The sequence below is a fragment of the Leptidea sinapis genome, chromosome 16 (assembly GCF_905404315.1).
Source record: "Leptidea sinapis chromosome 16, ilLepSina1.1, whole genome shotgun sequence".
NCBI lineage: Eukaryota > Metazoa > Arthropoda > Insecta > Lepidoptera > Pieridae > Leptidea > Leptidea sinapis.
Genome location: NC_066280.1, coordinates 5,448,734 through 5,468,274, shown reverse-complemented (window position 1 = coordinate 5,468,274; position 19,541 = coordinate 5,448,734). Strand labels below are relative to the sequence as shown.

At 32.5% G+C, this 19,541-nt stretch overlaps 1 protein-coding gene across 3 annotated transcripts in view; it reads right to left on the bottom strand.

Moving 5' to 3' along the window:
- Positions 1–19,541, bottom strand: part of LOC126968816 (limbic system-associated membrane protein) — a 72,756-nt gene that overhangs the window by 49,903 nt on the left and 3,312 nt on the right. For all 3 annotated transcript variants that reach the window (XM_050813960.1, XM_050813959.1, XM_050813961.1), the window contains exons 2-3: positions 19,038–19,216; positions 212–336 (exon numbers count right to left, since the gene is read on the bottom strand). In XM_050813960.1, coding sequence (XP_050669917.1) covers positions 212–336; positions 19,038–19,110 — 198 coding nt within the window. In that variant the 5' untranslated portion in view covers positions 19,111–19,216. The remainder of the gene's footprint in view (positions 1–211; positions 337–19,037; positions 19,217–19,541) is intronic.

The following is a 19,541-nucleotide window of genomic DNA, read 5'->3' as shown; positions in this document are numbered from 1 at the left end:
GTATAATATGGTATGTTTTACAGTGAAAAAGATTTCGTTACATAGATCATACATACTAAGCTGATAAAACATATAAATATATGCTATCCTCATTTTTTTAATAGATTTAGAAATACGCATAAAATCCTAGATTCAAATTTAGAGTTCAAAATATTATTATGTTAATGATATAATTAATTAATTTAGGGAATTTTTTTAAATGAATACATACTTTGTGCTTCCCAAGATTGAGAACAGAGCAGCCAAGAACAGCTTCTCTTCCAAGAAAGAATGTGTGGTTCCCTATCGGCCTCTCGAACTCAGGCTCTTCTGAAAACTTCTTTGTTGTGTGTGAATCTGAAACAATACAATTTACCATAATTATTAACAACAAATTCAAAAACTTTTTAATAATTTTGGTAGTTGTTGTATATAATTTGAGTGAGCTGAGTTCCCGTGCCAGGTTTCATTATGCTCGCTTAAAATATGCCACTACTATTGGCGGCGACGTGGGACGGGTCGTTCCCTTCCATAAAATATGGTTGAGGGAGGCGGTGGCTGGCCCATGCGTCATGCTCGTGAACGGGCGCTATTTGTGGTGGCAGGGTGATCCTGTAGCCGGAAACTCTGCTTCATGGCTTAAAAGTTAAAGTTATTATATTATTTTTTAATCGCTAATAAAATGGTCGCAAAATACCTTTATTTATTCACGGTATTGTGGATTAATGCGTCTACTGTACTCAATAACTCTTGTTTTTATGTATTAATTTACATATTTTTTAACTTAGTTATGTAAGGCGTTGAGTATTTGACGTTTGAGTAGTTTTGTTACATCACTTTACATACATTGTAACTTAAAGGATTTGTGAAAAGATGAAGCTGTAAATCTTGATTTAAAAGATTGGCAATGAGTTTCTTGCCACTTGTTCTCATTTAAGCTCAACCCTTTCCGAAGTGGCGGTAGTTATAAAAAAACTTTTGACATTCATAAGTGACCTTCATCTCCTTGACCCATGAATAAAGTGATTTTTATTTGACTTAATTAAACAAGGTTGCAAAGGATCTTGTCCGACTTGCGTTCAAAGATTGCTATATTTAAAACAGATATAATAGATAATATTTATAAATTCCTACCAAAATTAATGGACGATGCGGAATTCGAACCCGTGGCTCTCGGATTACCTCCCGGCGCTCTTACCATTTCAGCCAACCCTCCCGGACGGTACAATTTAAATTTGTATTTTTAATCCCAGAGTATCAATTAAAAATAACAAACAGTTTAAACTTGTTTTTTTTATATTATTATGGATTAAATAATTAAAAATACAATTATAAGCGACGCAGGCAGATAACGTAGATGTAGGATATGATATAACTTATGAAAGTCAAAAACTACCACTCATTCGAAAAAGTATGCCTCAGACCTGAAAAGAACGGGGAATTGTAACCATATACAATCTAATATCGTACAATAAAATTTATTATTTAATAGCCTGAGGGCGGATGCCCCATCGCCAATCTGTGGTATAAATAAGAAGGTCATTTATGTTATAGTAACCTTTAGCACACAAACGTTTTTTAACAATTCGAGGGAGCGCAAAAAAAGAATGCTGGGAGAGTTTCTTGCGCCGCTTCTTCTCTCTCAGAGCACCATTTGTTTCCGAAGCGGTGAAGTATCTAGTATATTAGAAATGACTCCAAAGAGAATTCTAAAGGAATCAATTTTGGGAAAATAAATGCCTTTTATGCCTTTATTCTCTTGAATTTCGTAATTCATTTGTTTTTAATATTTTCTGAGATCTTCTTCAAAAAGCATGTTTTGAAAGTATATAGCCGAGTAGTTCGCGTCTAATTGTTTTTACGTTCAAACTCCAACAAATTTGTAGGACACTAATTTTAAATAACGGGTATTTTCCCTCACATGTACTATGAGAATTTGTTAATCACCAAAAATTTATCGAGGGCAATGGAATTGATCTACCAAATATAAGACTTAAATTATCGTATCAATGGTTCATTTAAAAGCCTAATAAACCTATAAATGCTTATGAAAATGCGCGTGATATTTGATGTTAATCACAATTACATAACTGCATTCGTTTAAGAAAAAATACCCTTCAGATCTCCATCCATCCCACTATCTGGATGTGCGGCGTTCCTCCACAGTTTCAAGGAACTTGTGTGGTTTTTCCAGGACGATACGACATGGGTACCTTGCTGTGATTAATAAAGGCCGGCAACATTGCTGTAATTCCTCTGGTGCTGCAAGTGAATGTCAGCGGCGGTGATGACTCGTACGCTCGTCTCTCCTCTCTTCCATTAAAAAAATGGGTTTCTATTAGGGAACGGCTAAAACAACCTAGATATTCGAAGCATTCGCAAAAAAATATTTTTATAATGTTACAACGGGAACGGGAGGCAGGAAGTATTTGCCGCTTAAATGGAGAAACATGAATATTTTATCAACAGTTACTGAGCATTAGCAAGTAATGAAGTATTTGAGTTTCTTTTGATATCCAAATTTTATAGGACGAGAGATGAAATTTTTAATTAAATTTGTGCATCGTATTTTCAATCGAATTCAGAAAAATGGGGTTTTAACTTGTGTTTTCTATATTATATTTGCTACCCCAGAATTCCATTGATTAGCTATCATACTTTTTTCACACAGTAAAATATTTGATACATAGTAATTATGTAAAAAATAAAATAAGAAAATTTAAATGTGTGCTGGGACACTTAGTAGAGCACGTAGAAGTGACACTTCAACTGGCAAAGTTTAAAAATAAATATTTCAAAGTTTCCCGTCAATATTTTACATCAATATTTCAAAGAAGGGGATTGCCAGTGGGAGGCTCCTTTGCACAGGATGCCGGCTAGATTATGGGCACCACAACGGCCCTTACTGTCATAAAAATATATTTCCAAAAATATCATTCCATAAAAAATATTAAAAATAATGTATTCTATCTTATTCTCATGCTGGCTGAATCCTATTATACATTTACCTGTTTGTGTATCTAACGCCTCGCTTTTTCGTTTCATCGAGTTTCAAATCACAATTATTGTAAAGAAGTTTCCCTTCAAAAATAATTCATTTCGCATTTTACATGTACACAGTAACATTTTATGACACAAGACATTGCCTATCTCATGGGGGAAATAGTTCTTAAAATTAACAGAAAATAATAATATACAAGTGGCTAGTGGCAACAAACTATTTACTAAAACTTAACTAAACAATTAATAAATTAATAAACTTAAAATAATAACTACACCAAAGTGTGTGTATATGTGTATTTGTAAGGATTGTACCCATAAAGAAGATTTTCGGTTTCCATATGAGATAGGTGTATTAAATATTTTGATGTCTAACGTTGAAAATGAAGTTTGAAGAAGGATTATAATAATAGATTCGTTATTTATAAGATTTTTAGCTGTCTATCATCTGCGAATACTTTTGAAGCAATATTATTTAATAATTGAATACCAAACATTCTTAGAGATATGACAATATTTTCATAGCAAATTCTAAGAAGTCTCATTTTAATAAGGATCCATTATATTATAATTGTAATTTAGGTGGAATTTAATTGGATTGGGTAAATTATTTTCAGCTTTCTTATAACATGATGGTACAAGAATATAACTGCTTATATTCAGAACATTTGAGTGAACAGAATTTGAGGTGAGATAACTTTTTTTTAACGTGTTCGGGTGTAGGCACCCCCTACCGACTTAAAACCTCATCTGTGCTGACAGTCCTAAAAGATTTTTCAGCGAAGCCGGGCGAAAATGTAGCTCACAGGCGCGAGGCGTCTCGGAAGGAGACTCGAACCTCGGACCGACAGCTCGCTATGCTGGATGGAGAGAAGATCACTAACGATCTAATATATCTGTTAGTCCAATGGACTCTAGGTTTGAAGAAACTTCGCACTAGCCAGCGAGTGCGGTACTGTATGTATGTTTATGTGTGTCTGTGATTGTGTGTAAATGGCTGTATGTGTGTGAGTATTTGTGTGAAGTATTATAGTAACTGGAGCAACCAGATAGTTTATTTAATTGATAGTATTGCTTTGTTAATAAGGTCATAAATATCGTTTAAACGCTGGGTTTCCAGAAATACACGGCGCAGGCGAAGGTGCTCGGCAAATATGAAGAGGGCTCTGATGCGCACTGTTTGTTCGTATTAGTTAGGTAGACACAAGAAGATCCTAGTTGTACATACTGTTATGGAATAGCAAACAGTAACTTTACCTTACGTGGTCTTTAGTGGTGGAATAGCAATCTAATCTAATATTTTGGTAAGTGCTCAGAAGAGTTTACCATACCAGCATCCGAGTTTCACCACCGGATATTACGTCAAAATTCTACCAAGCGCATCACGTTCTCTTCTGCTATCGTGCACTTGCATCGTACAGACACTGTGTGGAGTCACGGCCGGCTGCTGGTGTCCCGGACCGATGGGACTTTCAAGAAAAGAGCATACTCCCACGTTAAAGGCCGGCAACGGATCTCTTGACTGGTTTTGTGGATGTCCATGGACGGCTGCCTGCCTGTTTTTTATAAAAAAAAATCATGTTACTGTCGGAAGTTTGGCTTGAGCACAAATACAGCTCTTGTAACATGATACAACTTATTCGCAAAGTTTTGCTGATGAAGTTATAAAAAAACAACATCACAGTTCTGCAAAATTACGATAGATAAATTGAAATAAATGGTTACAGCATTCGGTTTTATATATAATAATTGTACCCGAAGCTTTAGGTCCATATTACAGGGCTCTATAACATTTATAGATACGTGACTAGTGGGCGATCGTTAGGCTTGAGTCATGTTTGAAACAGAAAATAAACGCGTAGTTGTTCGTATATCAATATTTGTAAGCTTAAGCTGCTGTCACCATTTCTACGTCAAACAACATTCTATAAATATACAGGATGTAACAGTATTATGTGATGTATAGTATGGGATAATTTAATTTTAAAGTTTTGGATACTTCTCGTTTGATTTCTGAAAAGTAATTGATGCCGTTTTAATGATTAGGTAACGTACTTTCGATGTCAGTTTAAAGTTTTTTGATATCTGTAATAGTTACGGAATAATCGCGTGGTCACACTTTACGACTACATTCTGTATAAACGTAAGTCATATCTGTACCATAGACTAAAGATAATGTACTAGCTATAGACAAATATAGTGTGCGAGAGGAAAGAAGATCTCTTACATACATATACAGCAAGATAGAAAAGATAAGCGAACCTATTGTTACCGTAACTGATTTTGATTGACTAGTCGTTAACAGTCAGCCACGCTTGTCAGTAGCTCCTTAGTATTTTAAGCCACTGACTAACGCACACATTGACTAATCAAAGTTGGTCATGCGTTATCGGGCTATCAGGTCATCTACATTTACTCTAGTATATTTTAAATCTATGGTCTATAAAGATAAGATTATTATATGATTTTACGTCTGAAATTTTATATCTTGACGTACTGGCTGCTTTGGATTAAAAGAAAACCTCTTTGTTACGAGATTTCAGAGTCAAACTTTATATACATGACAACTAGAACATTCTAAATTAGAAAACAGAACAGAAATTCTAAATGCGGGTTGGACAATCAAACAAGGTTTACAATGCGAATGTTTGTATGGGTTAGTGTTTAATATTTGTTAATTTTCCACGCAAAAACTAATGCATCTAAATAAAACTTTACCATAACATAGCCGATACATCAAAATAACATATCAGCTATTAATTTATAAAGATATTGTTTGAGTTGTCCAAAATATAATGTTATATTATGTCAAGGAAGTACGAAAAGTTCTGCCATCTGAAAGCTATTCAGCCGTGTACTGCAAACATATATCTTTTATATTAAGGCCATTATCGCCATAATAGCGAATCAAAAATTTATTTATAGGACAACGAGTAGTTGTTACATTCATATACGCTTAAAATATATCGAATATTAACAAAATATGAGATGAATGTACAACAAATGAAGATGTCACAACATGCACAGTCTTTACGTCCGTGACACCAAGAACACAATAATATAAAATAAAACAAAAAGTATAAAATCAAAATACATGCGAATTTGAAAAGAAAAATAAAGAAGAAGAACATCAGTCATTTGGCGCCTAACAATCTTGTAACATTTTTTTTAAACGCAGGTAACGAATCTTTAAAAATATCTACCTCACCACAGATGGAGTTATAAAATCTTGACAGACGTAAAATGATAGACAAAAATAAAATAAAAAAATGTACATAAAAATGACAGATTCCAACTTCAAATGTAATATTATGTGTATTTTAAATTGTAACAGTGTTTTATGGCCAGACTAAGTATAATATTTGTTGGTTATAGTCTTTATCCCAACATTCTATAATAATACACTAACGAAATCATCAAAGTAATGCGAACCAATATTGCTTCATAATAACATTAATTGCAATCAATAATAGACTCTGAAACTTCGACTTAAGAGCTGTCGAAGTTATAGTTTGTGGTTCAACCTGCTCTGTTATTACAAGGAAGTTTTAACTTCCACGCTTACATAGAAATTGTTTGCAATACGTTGGTTCAAAAGCTTTAGATACTGAGGTATGTTTGAGAGAAGAAATACTAATGAAATCGCTGTTTGCGCTGTTTGAAGTTAAAACTCTTTAGAATCATGAGAACTTTATCTTATATATAGATATAAAATGACACTGACCTGTGACGCGTGGCTATAATCATAATGTTAACACCAAGAACAAACATAAACGTATTATGCCTACTACTCGGCTAAGTCGAGTTAGTATGTCTTTTGCGGGGTGATGTATATTATACTTTTACAACATGATCCCAGAAAATGTTCAAAACAAATGTATTACGAAATTGTTAAGAGACGTTTATGTGGTAAAGGTAACTATAACATAAATAACTTTCTAAGCCACAGGTAGGAAATGGCGTGATAGCCGTCAGGCCAAATCGTGATTTCCTATCATATTTTGAATAAAAATATTTGAATTTGAATATGTCACGCCCATTCAGGTAAAGTCGGCTCAACTGAGGGATGGCAACCATTAGAGCGATATATAACAGACTATATGTTAAGACTTCATTGCTTGTGGTTTTGAGTGAAACTTTTTGAAGAACGTCAACATATAAAGTCTTCAAGACTAATCATACAACGATGCAGAGAGTTAACTATTATATACTATATTAGCTATTTTTTCCATTAATACTGGTAAGTTATTACGAACATTCTCTAAACTTTGCTCCTTACTCAATTAAACAAACTAAGATGACAGACAACTTAAAATTTAGCACGTCCCAGAAAACGGGTCAACTTAACATAATCACGAAAGTTTTCCGCAAAATTACAGTACGGAAAACGCTCAAGAGATTTATATGAGAATTTTTATCTAAAAAACATGTGTTGTGGTGGAAATGTCTGTTAAATTATCATTTTATACTAGCTGACCCGACAGACGTTGTTCTGTATATAATAAATAAAATAATGTGTTTTATGAATTTGTCAATAATATATCATAACATCAAGAATTACTTCGTAAAATATGCAGCCTGTTGTTATAATGAAATTGTTTCACAGCAGAACTGTCAAACCGTGCGTCAATAAATTCTCTCATAGAAATTATGTATCACATCACATCAAAGGAAAAACAAAATTTTTGTTGTTTTTATTGAATTCCGAGCATTTTCATATTTATTAACCTTTAAAACCTTCTCTGGCCTTACATGAATAATTCAAGACCAAAATTAGCCAAATCGGTCCGGCTGTTTTCGAGTTTTAGCGAGACTAACGAACAGCAATTCATTTTTATATTTATAGATTTTGAAGTATAATTATTCGAGCGAGCTTATTCTTACAACAAAAAATATGTATGCACTGACTCGTACATTAAAATTTGGGAATAATACAGTTAAAATTTCTAATTTAGACAAAATACAATTTGTAATTATTTTACTACCTGTGGGTAATGGCGTCAACCTTAAAATCAATTCGCATAAAAATAGGCAAAGTTTTTTTGCCAAAGATGATTAAATTGATTCTTGTACACAAGAGAGAATAAATTATTTATAGCATCCGAGACGATAAGCCAAACATATTTATTTCTGTTGTTTTATCCACAAATATACAATAAATCTCTAAATATAAACTTTTATTTTATTGCTGTTAATATAAATTAACATAAAATCGGAGAAATATTGTTAGATATGTTTTTATTTAAATACTCTATTCCTGATCATACAGTATTCAAATATTATTCAAGGATGACTTGAACTAACAAAAAAAATAATAGACAAAATAATCCCTACAGTTTGTTCTAGAAAGTTGCTATGATATGGCAAACTTTCACATTAAGCAATGAACCATCATCATTAGTGAAGTCACAAAACAGGCCGGAAGTAAATCAAAATTCTCTGCTTTTAAAATAACCTTAAGTGAAATTGTATTCCTGTTTGGGGCGATTCGCACCTGTCACCAAATGGAAATGTAGACGCCTCTGCAAGGGCATTATACAGAACGACCGATCGATTACTTCTACAAACGAAATGTTACGTATTTGTCCACCGTAACACAATTATTGTAAATATTTTAGGTTTGTTACGGTACATTTTTATTTCTTAGTTTTATTTCTCCCCCTATTTTGAAGTCGGTCAAAAAGCGTGTGTTTCGGGACGCCCGTCACATGACAAGTGATAACATAAACTCATCTAAATTGAACTATTTAACATTGAAATTGTTTAAATTCAGAAAAGCTTAGGTTATACTTAAATTTATATTTATATTTTTTATTGATTATAGAATTTTGTATATCTACATTATTAGTATGATTATTCTATAGAAGTAACAATTGATTAGAGTGAGAGAGGAGGAAATTTCTTATGAAAGTATATGAAAGTATTACTTCAATTAACATTAACTGAGCGTTCTGGCTGACAGACTGATGCTTACAACGATGACTCGTTGCCATGTTTTATGGAAAGATTGGACATGACACACCGCCACAATCAATGACATTAAAATAAGCAAAGGGACACAAACATGGGGCTGTAATTTTGTGTTAAAATATTAAAATGCATTATGTTTATGCTAAAACCAAAAATGTACAGATGTTCAACGACAAACGAAAATTTAATCAAAATGTTTGAATGTATTATCGTGAACCAGTTATGATTCGAAATAATATCACGAGTATGTATTTCTGGTTAAATGTACTTTTGGAATGATTATGTACATTGCACGTGTTTTTAAATTATGTTTTAAGGAATTTTATTTCCGTAAACCAGGTTCTTTTGCAGCCCTTTTTTAACAGTATTAGCAGGTAGCTTAAAATCTACTTATGCATAAAGATGCAAAGCTTATGAAGTCTCTGGCAACTTTCTTATTGACTGAATGAGAAAATCGTAAAAAGTCATTGCGCAAATATTTTTTCGAGTCAAAATCATTGCACAGCCATACCACAATTTTGAAAATGAAACCATTAAGTGAAAACATTGACAATCATACGAACTTTAATGGAAATTACTCTTGTAGTGTTCAATTTTCAAATACCGAAATTATTCTTCGTAACTATGTTACAAATGCCCAGACAAAAATCTTTTAGTATGGCGAATCGGTGACCCCCATGGATTGTCACACGTGGAGCTACTGAGCTCCTGTTTGTAAACGATGTCATCGTTAACGAAATTTAAAAGAATTGTTAAAAAACGTTTGTGTGGGGTAGGTTATTATAGCAGAAACGATTTTCTTAATGACACCACGGACAGGGAATAAAGCGAACACACCTTCAGGCTCTTTAATTACAAATGTTTCATGTACGATATTACATTGTAATCCATATTTTATATTAAAAAAAGAGCCCGCTGAGTTTCTTGCGCCCATTCTTCTCAGGTCTGAGGCAGTCTCTTTTGAGTGGGTGGTAGTTTTTGACGTTCAAAAAGTGATTTTAAATCCTATTTTGAATAAAAATATTTGAATTTGTAAAATGTTCAAAATTGATCAATTTTACTCTCGATAAGTCGCCGTCATTTACGGATCAAAATTTAATTGATTTCGGCTTCTGCAATTAATTTAAACATAAGTTTAACTTTATTATTACGGATAACCTTTAAAAAATACATTTCTTTATCATTTAAAACAATGTAACTAAGTGATAGTTTAAAGTAAATCTATATTATTTTATATTATTGTACATATTATATTATATTATTATATTAATACATTGAGTATGTTTTTTTATGGAAATCAGGGACGAGACGAGCAGAACGTTCCGCTGATGGTAATTGAACGCCCTGTCCATTACAATGCAGTGCCACTCAGGATTATTGAAAAACCCACAAATTCTGAGAAGCACTACAATTACTGCGCTCATCACCTTGAGACATTAGACGTCAAGTCTCATTTGCCCAGTAATTTCACTAGCTACTCTTCAGACCGAAACACAGTAATGCTTATACAATACTGCTTCACGGCAGAAATAGGCGCCGTTGTGGTACTCATAATCTAGCCAGCATCCGGTGCAAAGGAGCCTCCCTCTGGTGGTGGTTTAAACAGAATACTTGATGTACGTTCTACATACAATATGTTTATCTATATGTATGTCCAACAGACAACAAGAGGTCGGGATAACATAAAGGCTATAATATATTGTCACGCTAGATGCAGACAAAATATTATCGCTTATTTATAACATCCAGGCGGACGACGTCGCGGCCGGCAGCTAGTATTATAATAGCTTTTTGAAGTTAGTGCTGATATTACTACTAGACCGATACAATATTTTGCATTTAAATGAATTACCACGCATATAACGTAATAGATGTAAACATTTATGAATAACTTGGCAAAACCTATAAACTATTAAATTAAATTATTAAAGATTTCTTTTAACTACCCAATTATTGTAAGAATGAACTTCAATTAAGGGCGTGGTTGTACGTAATGTTACATAAGGAGTACTTTGAAACGTGGATCTAACAGTAAAACACATTGCAAGAAAACGGAACGGATAAATGGTAGATTTGCACGAGTTCACAAATCGAATTTGTTCAAGCATAAATTGTATTTGGCGAAATTTAATAATATCTTTTGTTTAGCAATCTTATAAGTTCATGCAAAGATGTTTGTAATATTACATTGTTTGCAAAGGACAAAAGTCATTGTACGTTACAGTAAAATGATAATTATTTATTGATATAAGTAAAAAATAAATAAACAAATAAGTATAACTCTTAGAGACCATTATCTCTCATTATCTCTATCTTAGTTGTCTCTCTTGCTTATATTCATATCAAGAAAAGGATTTTCTTAATATTTGTACAAATGTTTTGTTAGTAACTAACAAACTTTACAACATCATGATATTTTTTTAAATATAAGAGATATATTAGCAGATTACGGCGTTACATTTTAACTTTTTGAACTACCAAGCTTAGAATCAATTTAAATACAAATTTCTTATACATTTGAAGCCCTATTGAATGCAATAACACTCATGAGTTCACGAGGTTTCCATCCTATATGTACCAATTTCAACAACTCTTGTTTCCAATTGTTTTTCATTTCTATTGTCGTTGTCTATTTAGTCTACAGTTACAATAAACTCTATTTCCTATGTTTATTGTATGAGTGTGTAATATTTTTATTTGATTAAAATTGATGGACACAAAATTGATGGTACACTTACTGTCACCATAACTCATTATAACATTCTTGTTACTAGAATGAATTACTTTTTCTGTCACACTCCTTTTAAGTACAAATCAAGCTTTTTAAATCATACACGCAGTTTTTAGGATTTTTAATATACTATACTCTGATCAGAAATCAGCGTATTTCACTATTCCATATAAAATACTTCTGCCACATAACCATACCTAAAATACAAATCATTCCTTGACATACGCACGGTCCTTAGGATTTTTAAATTAATATTTTTCCGTGCATAATTATTATAAACTTTAAAAACATAATTTAAATAACCCTAGCTTTGACCAGAAATCAGCACAATTCAAAATATTCAATATTAAATTTATAATATCTGCCACATCGCCTTTAAATAAATATTAAATGTGCATAAAATTATTTGATCATCTACCGCTAGAATTGAAAACTTACCACAGAAATGATTTTCTGGACTCCTGTTTAAATGTTTAATGTTATTTATAAAATTATTTATAGTGTTATACAATTATACAAATACGGAAAATAAGTTTTTTTTTAATAATTAAAAATAATAATAATAAATAAACTTTTTTGCATAATAATTTAAATTAGCTAAATAGAAGACACCACAGTAAATTTAAGCTATAATGTATACACTATCCGATGCATTAAATAAATTTCATTTCAAGCTTTAACATATAACTTTATCGCATCAAGTTAAATATAGCTTACAGATATTCACTTGAAATATAACTACTATCTGGAGTCTCGTGCCAGATTTTGGCGAGACAACACCTCCTGAGGATGCCTCGTGTAGAGGCGAAACACGTGTCGAATCGTTTAAGGACAAATATTGGAGGAATTAACACTAAAGAAAACTCAAATCATTTGTATATTTATGGTTTTGCGCAAAGTGGCGTTACTTCAATAAATTTTCTACTATCTAGATATTATGGTAATGTATCACGAGATATCTTATTCATATAATATACGATAGCATTGTTATACAGTTGGCCGCAAACATCAAGAAGGATATATTGAAAAAATTGAAACACATAAGTAACAAAATAAGAAGTATCACTGCTTTTCATCATCATCTCCTTTGAAGCCAGGCAATCGGAATACAATTGCCAATTCTGTAGTGTCCTGGAGGGCAAAGCCAAATTGGCTTCGAAGAGCTGGGCGTCATAAACAGAGCACGGCAACACTTCAAGCTGGCCCAAATTCTAGCGCTCTACAAAGCGCAGGTTCACACATATATAGAGTATCAATATCTCTGGTCTGGCGCACCATACTATCAGCTCGAACAAGAGAGATGGTGGAGCCAAACTACCCAGGAATTAGCGGCATGGTTTAGCCTTACCAACAATACTGACTCATTTGCATCAAATCAATAAAATAAAAAAATATGAAAAATGATTGCCTCATGATTTGACTGATCTGCAGAAATAAACGCGTAGATATATTAATAATTATAGTTGCATTATATGTATTCTTACGAGTGAAATCATGAAAAACCCCGAAATATCTATAGGAATAAAAAGAAACGTCTATAAAACGTGTATACTCCCATGTCTAACATATGGATGTCAAACTTGGGCTCTAACAGACCATCTCTCGGAAAAAGTAAAAGTGTGCCAAAACTCCATAGAATGAAGCGTAATTGGAGTGCGGAGACGAGACAAAGTTAGGTTAGAAAACATTAAGAGTAAGACAAAATTCAAAAACGCACACAAGCTCTGTCAAAAGCAAAAGTGGAAATGGACTGGACACATAATGAGGGAAAAGAAACGAAGGAAAGGTAGACAGATTAGAAGGTGGGAGGACGATTTTAAAAGGATAGCGGGACCGGACTGGATGAGAGTAGCCAGAGACCGAATAAGGTGGAAGTCTTTAGAGGAGGCCTTTGTCGAGAGACAATTTACTAGTTAAGATAATTTAAGTTTTATTTATAAGAAAAAAATTAAGTCACTGGTAATAGTAAAGGCTATTTTATTTTATTTATGTACTCTTACTTCTTAATATTATTTTATTTAAAACTTTTTTATTTCGGATATAAAATTGCTGTGCCCTTGCAGGGCGTCACAAATTTTGTCCTTTGGTAATAATGTGACTCATAATAAAAATATTTTGATTTTATTTGTTAAAATCCAAAACAAATGTACTGATATTGTACGTAGTGTGTTTATTATTTTGTATACATATTAAGAGTTTAATCACAGGAGATGCGTTCTAGCGGTAAGCCAAATAAAAAGATCGTGTATATGTGCAGCTGGTTAAACAATGAACCGACGAGTCCATTATACAGTGACTGGTTCCGTATGTTATATTTACTGCAGAGTGTATAAATTACTCGGAACACAATTTTTATTCGGTTATGTTTCAAGACGCTTTTTTTGTGTTATACAGTTACAATTCGATTTTTATTGTATGTTTCAGAGGGGTTAATGTTAGAGCTAAGATTCTCACACATTTTTTCTTTACTACTCGTATTACATGTGACAATTTTTTAAATCAAATATAATGAATGTTTGATTTTTTGCGTCCGTGGCGAAATAAGTACATCTGTTGGCTCTCGCCCCGGAGACCCCGGTTCGATCCTTACCCGCCTCGTACCAATGTGTTTCACATTTTATTCGACGCTTTATAAGGTCGGCTACGTCCTTGTGATTGCTCTGGTATCTTAAGCCTCCATCCACTAGGCAACATTTGGAGCGCAACATGTTGCTCAACATGTTGAAATTCAGCGCAGAACTTCAAGATAGTAGTAGAAGGCTTTAAGATAGTAGGGCTCGCGGTGACCACCTGCCATACGGTGACCACCTGCCATACGGTGACCAGTATGCTCGTCTCTCCTCCTCTTTCATAAAATGTAGGTTTAATTTTTAATTATAATGGCGTAAATAGATGTATGTTCTTTTTGGGTTCATTTAGAAGCTTTTTACAGCTAGAAAAGAGACATAGAAGAAAGATACTATCATATTGTTGCTTAGTAATACTAAGGCTGCATTTAATTCAAATGACACCAGACAAGCGCGTTTTGATTACAAATGTATAGTTTTCTGATTTTTCCCTTTACACTTGAGTAGTGTAAGAATTTTTTAATGTTAACTGAGAAGTTTGATTTCTTCACAGCTTAAAGAATCTGTAGACTATTATTATTATTATTATGTATTTCATAATCATAATCAGGTTTTTATTTCAACTTGATACCTCCATGTATTCCGGAAATAAAAGGTCTTGACAGACAGAAAGTTGAACGGCCAACAAAGTGATCCTATAAGGGTTTTGCGTTTTCCTTTTGAGGTACAGAACCCTACCATAAGCCCAAAAATATTATAATAACATTTTTAAATAAATATCAACCCAAATGTGTAAAAGAAGTAAGCGGAAAATTTTCCGTGCACATAATAACAGCTCTTAAAATTAATCGGATAAGGTCAATTATTCTAGTTTTCGTTAATCTCTTAACTGTTCAAATTACTTAAATCTATTCTCTTATTTGTTTTCATTGAACAACTACTTTTGAATTCATTTAATAGACCCTATTGATATAATCTTTGTTGGGTATCCACTTCTTAGTCGAATTCGCTTTAAATATCCATACAAAACGCTACACCAGCCAAATATTACCTTTAGTTCTTTAGAACAAATTATTCTGACAATAGATTTCTGATCAGAGCTTGCAGAACACACAATGACTGTTATAATTACATAGACTTTTTTGAAATAATGCTTACAATTTTGTAATTTCTGTTACCAAAATTAATGGAAAACTAAAGTCTATATTTGTATCGGTAACTTGAGCTACTCTTTAAATGTAATTTTTAACTTTTGTCTTAAGTCTTCAATGTGTAATCAGTACCGTTAGAAACTGTTTTAGCTAGTGTTATATTTAATATTTATCAATATATTTATAAGATATTATATTAATAGGTGTTTCTTTTTACAAATAAATATTATATAGATAATCCGTCTCATAACAATTATTAACTTATTAAAAGTATTTCATTCGTAATTTTATCATTTTTCAATTAAAATTAATTTGAAATATCTGCATATATTATAATTCAGCTTTTTGCTAAATATATATTATGAATTACTCGTAACTTATACCTTATACATGTTATATATTATTACATTATAATTTATAAAAAATGTATTTGCATTCGAATTTTTCTTGAACTATTCTCAATATGAATTTTATTTCAAGAAGGTGTTAAAGTTTTAAAAAATTAGCATTCAAAAGATCTTGTCAGACAACCTTAATAAAGAATATTATTAAAGTTGAACTTTTACAAAACGTCCAGCGTGAAGTCACTTGAATCTTAGCACAGCTTTAGAAAAATTCTATTTAGTTAGTCAAGTAATATTTGTTTCTTAAGTCCAGTGATGAAAAAAACTTAGAAAAGTTCCCTAAAGACAAACGAGACGAAAAAGACGTACAAAGAAACCGAGGCTATATTATTGAAAAATAAATAGCTATCGATAGTTTTATATTATTATGCTTAAGACTATTAAAATATTATCATCGCATATTGGACCACAAGTGAGTTTTTTTTTACTTTTTTGAAACGAAACTGACGAACGAATCTTTAATGAATTGTATTTATGAGATGTTTTAACAACCACGATGAACTAGACATAATTTGCTGAAACTTCGGGGAGCTCATGTGGGTAAGGATTTTTTATCAACAGTCTTAAAAATGTATGTCAAAAAAATCGTGCAATTGCAAATATTTCTCACATGTAAATCGTCATTCTCTACAGAATGAAACACTAGGTGACTAGGTACTGCAGTTCGTTTGAGGTGTTAACGTCACTGTTAAAGCTCGTATATTCCTTAATGTTAGGTTTGACCGTTATAGATTAAGATATACCGTCTTATTTGGTTAATGTGAAGACTTATGAAAAAACTTCATCAACTTTAAGGCGAGATTAATCTAATGAGATAAAACTTTTTACATTTGTGGAATTATACTCTGGTAATTTGTTTTGACTGATCGCGCTACCTTTGTTGACTTGAGCTGACTTTACGCGAACCAGCGTTCCACAGTTGAGCGTAACGGCTTACTATTATTCACAAGATAATGTACTCAGTGTGCCTAAAGAAGCTTTTACTTCAAAAGGGATAAATTTTAATAAACGTTTAACATTTCACTAGAAATGGCTGGTAAATGTTGGTTTTGGAAAAAATCAGATAGCACTTACATAGATACGGCGTGACTAGTTTAGTTATTTTTACAGTATTACGTCCTATGGTATATTGTTGTGGGGCAGTACAGTCGATGTTAATAACATATTTGTGCTACAATGAAGTCCCAAGGAATCTAAGACATAAGGAATCATTTAGAGAAAAACTAAAAAATAAACATGACTGTTGCATCTCAATATATTCTAGATAATGTCTTTTATATTCACAAGCACATTTACGAATTTTCTAGAAAATGTGACAGTCATAATATTAACACCAAACAACCATAAACTTGTTATGCCTACTACTCGGTTAAGTCGACTTCTGTAATCTTTTACTAGGTGATGTTATTATGTACTTTTTACAACATGATCCCAGAAGATGTGCAAAACAAATTTGTTACCAAATTCAAAAGAATTCTTAAAAACATTTGTGTGGTAAAGGTTACTATAACATAATTGATTTTCGTAATTATACCAGAGACTGGGGATGGAGCGAACGCCCTCAGGCAATTTCATTAAATTTTATTGTAAGATACTACATTATAATGCGCCCGTTCTTCTCAGGTTTGAGACATACTTTTTCGAATGGATGGTATTTAAGATGTTCAATATAAAAATAAAGTAATTTAAATCCTATTTTGAATTTTTGAAAGCTTTATTATTATTATTTGTTAAATCCTCAGCAATAATAAATATAATTCTATTAAAAATGACTACCTTTTGCTGAATGCAGGCCTTTTGATTTGTGTAATGTTTCCATGAGAAATTGATTCACTGTTTGTTCTACAGAAACTCTAGTATCTGACACTGTCAATAGTTCGATAAAGGAACAAACGATATCCAGCTTTTGACGTATCTTGAAAATGACTGAAGCCTCCATATCCACTTTGTGCAAGGCACCGCAATTATGTCTGCTTTAATATCCCATTCTGTAATTGTAATTTAATACTTACCAAAAAAAGTATGTTTATTGGTGGGAAACAATAGAATTCCTAACACAGTAAACGTGTTCCAAGTTTGAATTCGTATGAGTGTGTATGTGTATTGTGTTCTCAAATATATTTTACATGGGGCACACTAAAAGTTTTGCACTTCTAGCTAATCAGAACTATTTGAATTTGGAATGTTATAATTTTTGAAACGTTGCAACCTTCTTAGTAATAAAAAAAACCATTGGAAAATCATTAATTGTCACACATCAATCAAGTACGCAACAAAAATGGAATTAAGTCGAAAAAATTTTAAGGCGATGATTTTTTATGATTTTAAAAGTTCTCTCTCTCCGCAACACTGCCGCTCGTCTTAAAAATGCTTTGAAGACGAGCGGCAGTGTAGCACCTTGCTTGAGCACCGTGAGGCGATGGTTTGCTGAATTCGAGAGAGGCCTGGTTTCTTTACATGACGAATTTCGTGAAGCCGCCCTTCAACTGCCGTCAACGAATTTAATGTGGCTACTGTTAAGCAGCCAATTGAAGAAAACCCACGGATTACCTCTGAGATAATTCAAGGGCTATTGGCTACGGGTCCCATCTGCACAATTTCACTTGAAGATCAAAAGAGTGTTAATGCCGAGTGGTTTTCTACCATTTTTTTACCCAGGTTGTTAAGACGCGAAAGGCGACCAAAATGCGAGTTCCCCTACATCGTGACAACGCTTCTTCACACACGGCCAACAAAACTAAGTCATTTTTAGCTTCTGAAGGAGTACAACTCGTCACCCATCCTGCACATAGCCCCGACCGAGCCTCCTGTGACTTCTGTATTTTCTCCAAAATCAAAGATTTGATGAGGGGTTTCACTTTTACCAATTCCGAAGAGGCAGTGATAGCGTTCAATCAGCACGTAGAAACATGCGTTCAGATCTGCAGTTGTCCTCCTGTTTTAAAAAATGGTTCAATCGCATGAAAAAATGCTTCAAATGTAAAGAAGAGTATTTTGAAAAGCAATATATAATAATATTTTGATAATAATATTTTGATTATAACATGTTGTTATTTTAAGCTACGCAAAACTTTTAGTGTACCCAACGTATATAAGCTTTATAAATCCATAAAAAATATGATGTCACGTCTTATATACTGATTTCATCACTTTTTACAATAAATTATATCGTACAATAATAATATCGGTGACAAATAATTAAATATGTACGTAATTAATCATATGAGTATATTACCTTTCAGAGCCATGGTTGGTAGAAGAGCCACTGCTTGCAACATCGTCCAAAAACACGACCGTTCAGTCCTCATTACGTACTATTCACTCATTACAATTATAGTCTTTATTTATATACACACACGGTTCACTAGCGCATGAGCAATGTTATTAAATATATTTTCTGCTTTGTAGAATGGCCTGTAATATATTGATTACATTTCATACTTTTAATACTTAAAATAATTGTTAGCTGTTACAGTTTCTGTAAATATATGCGACTATCTACTAATTATGACCGTTATCACGACCATCATGTTCGAGAAGCATCCTAACACAACCAATTAATTCAAGCTCTAAAAGTTGATGCGTCCAATAAGTCCGTTAATTTATATGTATACAGTTTATTATTTATTACTTTTTAAGAAATATTTGTTAAAATATCGGTTGGAGCACTTTTCAAACTAATTTGTTATGTATATTAAAGCCATTGTAAAATACTCTATTTGATTGAAAATAGTGGCTG